Below are 10,342 nucleotides of genomic sequence, written 5' to 3'. Positions count from 1 at the left end.
GCGTTTATGGAGGTATAGACGTAAATATTGCGTAAATCCGTCAACAATAATAACAGATTGCTTATTTACACATATTTACACACAAATAACTATGCGAAATCAGTGACTGGTGGAGCGTACGCCCGGAGAGCGGAAGGTCAAGGGTTCGATCCCCGGTCGCGTCATACGTGGGGTATTCATGTTAAACTGCTGGCATGGTATCTCAATGGGCTAGAACTATAAAATCGGCATTAGTCCGTACAAGTACAAGCAGCCTCTCTCTCTCTCTCTCTCTGTCTCTCTCTCTCTCTCTCAATCAAATGCCAATGAATCACTTCATTTGTATCACTCAATCTATTTAAACAAGAATATACTTCATGCATACACCTCCGCGTGTCACTGTGACGTCATTATGTTTCAGGTACGGACTGTGTCGCCGGGTGTCAGATGTCCCGTCGTGTCAGGATGACGAGGTTGCGTCACGTACTGTCATCGAGGCAGAGAACTTTGACAAGAAAAACTACACTGAGGTAAATACACTCCTTTGTAAATATAAAACCCCGTTCAATGTAACTTCAAAATCAGCTGGAATAAAAGGGACCGAACTCAACTCAAACTACCACCATCTTGATTTGTCAAACCTTTTATAGTGTTGGGCTTTCATAATTTTAGCTGAGGGCAACTCCAGCCTGCCTTTCCAAAACGAAAGTGCAAATTGCGCGATACGCCTCTCGGTGTGTTTGGAGATTGTGGCCGTTGTGTGTGGTGTGTGTGTGTGTGTGTGTGTGTGTGTGTGTGTGTGTGTGTGTGTGTGTGTGTGTGTGTGTGTGTGTGTGTGTGTGTGTGTGTGTGAGGGGGGGGGGGGGGGGGGGGGGGCGATTATAAGACTATTTTGGCTTATCAATGACAATTAGACATCACTCTAAACTGACGGTTTTTAAATCGCTGCGAAAAGGATATTTTAATACCTGAGACAAATCCGTTTCCCCCCCAGAATACGGAGATTGTTGATATCGACAGACATTGTCAAAAAGTTGCTTCGTGTCTTCATTTTGGACCAAACCCAAAAACCAGAAACTTAAAAGTGTACCTTTTTTGGTCTAAACAAGTGTGAAATGAGTTCGCATCGCCAGTCAAGTATGGTCACATGGCAAACCATAGAAGTTTGATGTTGAATGTGGGTTGGAAATATCAATCAGTAAACTGTTAGTTTTTCGTCACTTTGGTGGCACGCAGGTTTTAGTGGGTTCGAATCCCGGTTCGCCCCGATTATGTTTCTAGGTTTGTCAGCACCATACCCGTGCTCGTGGGTTTCACCGAAGTGGTAAACGTCTGAGACCTGCATCAATTCGGGCTTTCCTCCAACATTAAGCTGACTCGCCATGATATAACTGGTATACTATGAAAGCGGTGTTAAACCCAACTCACTCACTCACTCACAGCAGAAAAGCAAATGTAAGTTTCACCTCTCTTGGCAACGGTACAAGCAGTACTGCAATCGGATTATCGATTATTGCATCCCGAAGCGACATATATAACCTGTCGGTTGACCTTACAAAAACTACAGGTTTCCTGCCACCCACAAACCAACAAATCTCACTAGACAGATAACAAGCCTCTCGAGGCTGTAGCTACCGTCGCGTTGATGAAGTTACTCGACACACACATCAAGAGATAGACGCGTGCATGATGAGAGGCCTTAGAGAAGCAACATATTTATAGAAGACACATTCAGTGATAAAAGAGTCAGGACAGATTGAGTGAGTAATTTGGGCTTTAGTACTCCTTCAAATAGTAGTTTGGACATATATCACAGCACGTCAGCTTTATGGGAGAGAAAAGCCAATATGGCATAGGTGATAGACGTGTACCACTTCAGTGAAACCCAGGAGTGTAGGGTGTGCTGATGACAGACTATGGATTATAGCTGGCGTCATCGGGGATTTGAACCCACGGTCCAAAAGTTTCAGCGGAGAGATTCAGATGAGGGCCCCCCCGTGTGAGTGAGTGAGTGAGTGTGTGAGTGAGTGAGTCCGTTTGTGAGTGAGTGAGTGAGTGTGTGAGTGAGTCCGTTTATGAGTGAGTGAGTGAGTGTGTGAGTGAGTGAGTGAGTGAGTGTGTGAGTGAGTGAGTGAGTGAGTGAGTGAGTGAGTGAGTGAGTGAGTGAGTCCGTGAGTGTGTGAGTGAGTGAGTGAGTGAGTGTGTGAGTGAGTGAGTGAGTGAGTGAGTGAGTGAGTGAGTGAGTGAGTGTGTGAGTGAGTCCGTGTGTGAGTGAGTGAGTGAGTGAGTGAGTCCGTTTGTGAGTGAGTGAGTGAGTGAGTGAGTGTGTGAGTGAGTGAGTGAGTGAGTGAGTGAGTGAGTCCGTGAGTGAGTGAGTGAGTGAGTGAGTGTGTGAGTGAGTGTGTGAGTGTGAGTGTGAGTGTGAGTGTGAGTGTGAGTGTGAGTGTGAGTGAGTGAGTGAGTGTGTGTGTGTGTGAGTGAGTGAGTGAGTGAGTGTGTGTGTGTGTGTGAGTGAGTGAGTGAGTGAGTGAGTGAGTGTGTGTGAGTGAGTGAGTGAGTGAGTGAGTGAGTGAGTGTGTGTGAGTGAGTGAGTGAGTGAGTGTGTGAGTGAGTGAGTGAGTGAGTGAGTGAGTGATTTGGGTCCGCGGCTTCAACAAATAACCCCGGGACAGTGAACATAAGGGGTCCACGTCGATGCCTGAACAAAATTATGATTTGTTGTTTTTCTCAATTGAAAATTGAGACTTTATCTTATCCTTACCAACTGTTTTATCCGCATCACATCGCTAACACTTAAAGACAGGTGACGTTTGAAAAACTCCCCAATGACAGTATAACATCAGCGGTATCAATTAATGCCTTCGGTGATGAAACATTTAGGAGGCTGGGTTGGGATAAACGGTTTACTTACACCTGTCCTTCACAAATGGCGTGTTAGACCTCTTGGTTAAGCTATTCATTTACTGGGGGGAAAAAGAATGTGTGACAAAAACCAAAAAAACCTATATATATGTCTGGACATTTCAAATGGCTTGCCATATCTCTAAGGACTTGGCAGACATCTTTCTTAAGATTCAATGCATTCGTCACCACTCGCCCCTTTCCGTAACCTGCAAGAAGGCTTGTCCCGGAATAACACGAGTTGGTCACGAATGGATACAATGTTGACGTGTAGGACACCGATCCAAAATCAGGCGCTTGTATTTTATGGAAATGTTTATTTTTTTATCTAAATATAGTTTTTTTGTATTTTCCGAAGAAATTTCCTTCAAACAGTATGTTGATTTTGAACATAATCACGGAGAGGGCAATTTGAAAGGTGTTAGAAAATAGTCCTGGCGCACTGATTTGAACATGTTATCAGTAGTGCTCTGGTTTGGATATCATTACGCAGGTATTACTCTCACTGTCAGTGCTCCAGGTCAGCGCGTGCGGGACGGTAACTGCGTTGGTGATTTATCAATCTTAGAAGTGTAAGGAGCATTAAGGCGTGATGTCAACAGAAAGGTATTATTAGGTCTCACGTAATGAACACCGTTGCTCTTGAGGATGTAGACAAAGACGAGGATAATGAGAGAAAGTGCAGATGTATTCCAAACACTCGTGCTAATTATGTTTGCCTGGTGGTTACGGGTTTCAGAGTGAGTGAGTGCGTGCATGCGTGCGTGCGTGCGTGCGTGCGTGCGTGCGTGAGTGAGTGAGTGAGTAAGTTGGGCTTTTGCCACTTATCTTGGTATCATAGGGTACCCTCCTTCACCTTGATTCGGACGATCGGGTAGCCCAGTGGTTTAAGCGTTCGCTCGTCACGCCGAAGACCCGGGTTCGATTCCCGACATGGGTACAATGTGTGAAGCTAATTTCTGGTGTCCCCCGCCGTGATATTGCTGGAATAATGCTAAAAGCGGCGTAAAACCATACTCACTCCTTCACCTTGACTCACGTCGCATCTTCTAGTGACCTCACTCAGTGGTCGAGTTCGGGAAGATGGGAAAGGAAAGATACGCAGGAAGATGGAAAATTAGCCAGAGATAATCTTAACATACACGACACCCAGCGTTGTCCGAGATTGTTGTCTGTAGTCGTCTACAACAGTGTTGAAGGTTTTCATTAAATACCTGGCGGTTTCTTTTAACTTGCGATCAGCTGATCGTAACCGGAAAGATGGGAAAGGAAAGATACGCAGGAAGATGGAAAATTAGCCAGAGATAATCTTAACATACACGACACCCAGCGTTGTCCGAGATTGTTGTCTGTAGTCGTCTACAACAGTGTTGAAGGTTTTCATTAAATACCTGGCGGTTTCTTTTAACCTGTAAAAACCTTTAGACATAGATTATCTTCAATTTCACGTTCATATTTCATAATGTTTTGAGACGTTTTGTGTATGTTTTACCTTAATAAAACCATCGTTCAAAATGTTTTGTAATGAGAAATTAATGTGACAAAATTAGAGAATCCCATTTAGTGTCTTCTGACCAAATTCAATTACGGCAAATCAATACAGATTGTTAAAAAACACCTAAAAATCCATAAACCAAAATCTTATGAATGTCATTACCTGAATAATGGTTTTCTTTTCAACCCAGCACCTGCGGACGCCTTTATTAATGGTTCTTCTCGTCTTCAGGTCCAGTGCCGATGTATTTCTGGTATTCTGCAAGGCGAGGCTTACGTGTTGGTCGACTATGAAAACTTCGGAGTTGACAAGGGCAAGGTCGGCGTGCATTCCCGGATGTGCGATAGTGAGTGATCAAACCCACATATGTTTATGGCCCCAAAGCAACGATTTGCGTGTGTCAAAAACGAGGTGTGCGGGATTTTATAAGCAGAATATTCCTGTACACCATGAAACCAAACGTTCACCTCGGAAAATCCCGTACACCCCGCTGACACATATGTTACAGATTTTATCATTACAAGTTCACTAGGGGCGCGTTACAAGCCACGAATCGCTTTGAGAAAGCAAATTCATCGCTCAATCCGGGGTCTGCAACAGTTCGACGCGCTTGCGCACTCTTCCAAAATGGCGGCACAACTACCGCTTGGTTGCCTTGACGTTTGTTTGTTTGTTTAACGCCGCACTCAGCAATCTTCCAGCTATATGACGGCGGTTTGTAAATAATCGAGTATGGACCAGACAATCCAGTGATTGACATCATGAGCGTCTATCCACGTAATTGGGATACGATGACATGCATCAACCATGTCAGCGAGTCTGACCATCCGCGTAATGAAGAACGTAATAGATGAGGCTCGATGACGAGCTGATGAAATTTATGACTACTTTGAAGATGTGGAGCAGACTGGGGATGATGGGGTGTTAGCTGCCTTAGCTCATTTTCTCGTTGATCCAGGCAAGAATTCCTTGTTCCGCTGTCAAAGTAAGCCGCCATTTTGGTTTGAGAACGAAGCGACCTCAGTCAGCGATTGTTTCGCTTGCAAGCGGCTAAAAGTTAGCGCACTGTTGTAAGGCGAATCGCTGAACATCTCTTACAAGCGATTGGCGCTTTGCAACGCACCCTAGTTTAGACATTTTTCAGTGAAATTATTCGTGACAATTAGATTATTAGTGTGGTGACTCGCGGTGCGAATAGGGTAAACTATGACGTGACAAGCAAGTGACGTCACATTGAACAATTATGACGTTATGACATCCGTACACACTTGCCATCCGACCCGTATGGGTGTCTATATAAGATAGCACCTGGCCAGTCAGAGAGCTAGATTCTTTTATTATATACTTAAGTGTTAAAGACTGAGTTTTCCGAAGTTCAGAAGAGGGATATTTTCATTACAGTGAAGATAACACTTGATATTTAACTGCTGTGAACATAACTCTTTGACGGAACAATTGTCATGCAAGAGTGACCTCCCCTCAAATTGTCTCCCTTTATCGTAAGTGTCTGGCCCGTTCACAATTTACTGTTAACTTCCTTTTTGTGTTAGTTCCACATTGACAAGGCAAAATAATGACAGATGGTCATTTACGGAGCTATTATCGCTTCATGGCGTTTGTTATTCTCTTGAAAATGTTCCGTTATAAACTATACATTTCTCATTTAACTCGTCATTCGAGACCGTTCGTTTCGCAAAGCGCCATATTTTGTTACCTGACCAGCGCGTATTCTTTCGCTTCCAACAGCGGTCTCGAAGTTTTTCAAAAATATTTTTTGTTAAAGTTGATTTTGAATATAATCATGTCTACACGTATGATGCAGAATTTTCGCGGCCCTAAATATTTTTTGTTACTTTTGTTTATATCTTTTATGATTTTTCAAACACGAAATTACGTTTTTAGTCGCAAATACAAGGGAAGGTGACCCGTCCCTGTGTATTAGGTAGGGAGAATTTACGTTTCAAGGTTTTACATTTGTAATGAAATAATTTAATTTTCCAGTAGACAACAACAAAAAAAGTAATAAATAGGATATTATATGTGTCTCGTGAAATATCACGTTTCTCTCATCTCGTGACGGAGGAAAAGGAGATACATACATTCACTCGTGTAAATATCTCTTTCCCCAAACCCATCTTGGATGAGGAAGGTCTGTAAGGAACTACCGGGGAGTAGTCGTCTTATACGTCGTATGTCGCTGTGCAGAGTTGCGTCCCTTGGGCACGCCAGAAACCTGTGATAGTGGGTTCGAATCCTGGTTCGCCCCGATTATGTTTCTAGTTTTGTCAGCATCCATACGTGTTCGTCGGTTTCACCAAAGTGATGAACGTTTGACCCCTGCATCACTTCGGGCTTTCCTCCCACCTTAAACTGACACGTCGTGATGTAACTGGAATACGGTTAAAGCGGCGTTAAACTCAACTCACACAATCACTACTTTAGTGGCCTCATTGCATCACATTGATGGACATCAAATCACACGACTGTGTGACCCAGGCATACCAATAATGTCACAAATATCCGGGTTTTCTGGACATGAGATGCAATAGAGCCATCTGATGTGTTTGAGACGTAATTGTATAACCGTGGGGCTTGACACAGTCGTTGTCTCCCGACGGGGCCGTATGCGAAGTTGTAGATGTCGACGGTAAAGGTCATCTGTGAGGGAGATACGTGTGTTGTTATTAGTATGCAGTGTCACAAGAACCAGCTTCATCAACGTGTAACACGGGATAATACTAGATGAAGTCCATAAAAAACACATATGTACAGTCTTTCTCAAACGAAAGTTCCCATATACTGTTTATATTTTTTGTTTATTTGTTGTTTAACGCCTCACTCAGCAATATTCCAGCTATATGACGGCGGTCTATAAATGATCGAGTCTGGACCAGACAATCCAGTGATTGACATCATGAGCATCGATCCACGCAATTTGCATACGATGACATGTATCAACCAAGTCAGCGAACCTGACCACCCGATTCCGTTAGTCGCCTCTTACGACAAGCATAGTCGCATGGTTTGCTGAACACCTATTCTACCCCGGACCGGTAGAGAGGTGTTAGTGCAACGATAAAGCCGTTATAGTACTGCGATAGTGTGAGAGTACTGCGATAGTTGTCGTGATAGTACTGCGATAGTTGTGATAGTACTGCGGTAGTGTCGTGATAGTACTGCCTACTGCGATGGTGTGATAGTACTGCGATAGGTGTCGTGATAGTACTGCGATAGTGTCGTCACTACGACTTAGGATTAGTAAGTATGTGATAATGCGGTGACTGCTTTGAATAACTCGCTCACTCTATCTCGGAATCTCACGAAAGGGACAATATGTCTTCTTGCGATACTCAGATATGTTCTTTTTTCAGCTTAAGCGGAACATCGTACCAATAGTATATGTGTCTTTCTCTGTATGGCAGGTGATGTCCCGATGCCAGAAGGCGAGCATGACGTGGCTGAAATGAGAGACTATAAGAGAGGACTTGATCATGGACTAAGCAGCTTCTATAAGCGAGCCATCCACAGCGGCATGAGCAGTTTCTATAAGCGCGGAATCGACAACGGCGTGAGCAGCTTCTATAAGCGTGGAATCAACAACGGCATGAGTAGCTTCTACAAGCGGGACCGTGGAATGAGCAGTTTCTACAAGCGAGCCAGAGAAAACGGATTGAGCAGCTTTTACAAACGAGCCCCCATGCGACACGTGAGCAATTTCTACAAAAGGGATTTAGACCACGTAAGCAGTTTCTATAAGCGAGCACAAGGTGATGGGCAAAGCAGCTTCTACAAGCGGGGAGTAAATGAAGGAATGAGTAGTTTCTACAAAAGAGGTGTCAATGGTGACCTGAGCAGCTTTTACAAACGTGCCCCTGGGAGTGACCTCAGCAGTTTCTATAAGCGTGCTCCTGGAGGTGACGTCAGCAGTTTCTATAAGCGTGCTCCAGGAGGTGACCTCAGCAGTTTCTATAAGCGTGCCCCTGGAGGTGACGTCAGCAGTTTCTATAAGCGTGCTCCAGGAGGTGACGTCAGCAGTTTCTATAAGCGTGCTCCAGGAGGTGACGTCAGCAGTTTCTATAAGCGTGCTCCTGGAAGTGACGTCAGCAGTTTCTATAAGCGTGCTCCAGGAGGTGACGTCAGCAGTTTCTATAAGCGTGCTCCTGGAAATGACCTCAGCAGTTTCTATAAGCGTGCTCCTGGAAGTGACCTCAGCAGTTTCTATAAGCGTGCTCCTGGAAATGACCTCAGCAGTTTCTATAAGCGTGCTCCTGGTGCCGACGTCAGCAGTTTCTATAAGCGTGCTCCTGGTGCCGACGTAAGCAGTTTCTATAAGCGTGCTCAAGGAGGTGACCTCAGCAGTTTCTATAAGCGTGCACGGGATAATGGAATGAGCAGTTTTTACAAGCGTGGTAGGGATGATGTCAGTGGCTTCTATAAGCGGTCTCCTGAAAATGATCTCAGCAGCTTCTACAAACGCGCAGCAGGAGGTGACCTTAGCAGCTTCTATAAGCGGTCTGCTGGAGATGACCTAAGCAGTTTCTATAAACGTGCCCCCGGAGACGATCTCAGCAGCTTCTATAAGCGTGGCTTTCAGGACAGCAGTTCTTTCTACAAGCGTTCTCGCGGAGACGGACTAAGCAATTTCTACAAGAGAGCACGCGACGACGTGAGTGGATTCTATAAACGGGGACTCAGTAATGGCCTAAGCAGCTTCTACAAGCGAAGCGTTAACGACGGAGTAAGCAGTTTCTACAAGCGCGGACTAAGCGATGTGAACAGCTTCTACAAACGGGGCGACGACAACAACCTGAGCAGTTTCTACAAGAGAAATGGGGATAATCTCAGCAGTTTTTACAAACGCGCACGAAATGATTTAATGGGCTTCTACAAGCGCAGCGGGGACGACAGCAACCTCAGCAGCTTTTACAAGAGAGCACGTGACGAATTATCTGGTTTCTACAAACGTGGCCTTAATGACGTCAGCGGATTCTACAAGCGGAGTCCAGCAGAGCTTAGCTCCTTCTACAAGAGGATGGCAAATGGCCTCAGCCGCTTCTACAAGAGGTCAAATGAAGATCTAAGCGGATTCTACAAACGGGACACGGACGTCAGAGAAGACAACGAACTTGAAAATGTGGCTGACAAACGATCACGTGACGACGTGAGTGGTTTCTATAAGAGAGGACTTAGTAATGTCAGTAACTTTTATAAGCGAGACGAAAGCGAGGCTTTATGACGTTACCTAGGATAGGTCCACGTGACCCGAGGTACAAGCTCTGAACTGCAAACAGGCACAGAGTTGAGGAGTGGAATTTTGCAATGTGTTCTCTGGATTAAAAACATGGAAACTATTTATTCTATCAGTGTTATATTACTATTTTCAGAAGATACTTCTTACAAAATATGACACTTGTTACGGCAACACTAATGCGAAACTTGTGAAAATCATGAGCATAATAATATCATATTTTAACATACCATAATAAACAAACCAGCTGTGAAATATACCTGAATGCACTGTGATACAAATTTGTGTGATAGTTTTGAAATAGTAAATTAAGTCAACATTGTATTATGAAGATGAGTTTTTATGTTTGAATACTAATTCCAAGAATCATTGACACCATGGAGGTTTTTGCTTAGTTTTTGAGTTCGTGACCCCTACGTGACCTCAATACAAGACGTTTGAACGTCTTCAAGGGAGATAATCGCGTTTATAGCTTGAGACCGTTAAGCAGCAAGGCATTAGTTTAACAGACAGAATCGCATGTGCACTGGCGTTCATGGGTTTCTTGTGAAGGGGCTAACAATTAGTCCCTAATAAAGAAGCAGACGGATGTTATATCACAAAATCAATGGTTAATAAAACGGACTCAATGATGTATGTGAAACATTAACGCCCGATTACCCGGCTGGCTAATCCACTGTTTCAAAGTACGAGCGCTGTGTGTGTGCTCCAGTAGGCCG

General features: G+C 44.2%; 1 protein-coding gene across 1 annotated transcript; it reads left to right on the top strand.

Moving 5' to 3' along the window:
• Nucleotides 1-356: 356 nt before the first annotated feature.
• Nucleotides 357-9,947, top strand: LOC124130901. Its single transcript, XM_048395782.1, has 3 exons — nucleotides 357-509; nucleotides 4,607-4,721; nucleotides 7,798-9,947. The coding sequence occupies exons 1-3, from the start codon at nucleotides 357-359 to the stop codon at nucleotides 9,609-9,611; spliced, it is 2,082 nt and encodes a 693-aa protein (XP_048251739.1). The 3' UTR covers nucleotides 9,612-9,947.
• Nucleotides 9,948-10,342: the final 395 nt, after the last annotated feature.

The sequence above is a fragment of the Haliotis rufescens genome, unplaced genomic scaffold (genome assembly GCF_023055435.1).
Source record: "Haliotis rufescens isolate VD_foot unplaced genomic scaffold, xgHalRufe1.0.p SCAF_143, whole genome shotgun sequence".
NCBI lineage: Eukaryota > Metazoa > Mollusca > Gastropoda > Lepetellida > Haliotidae > Haliotis > Haliotis rufescens.
The sequence above is the reverse complement of the archived record's forward strand: the minus strand, read 5'-3'. Positions and strand labels throughout refer to the sequence as shown.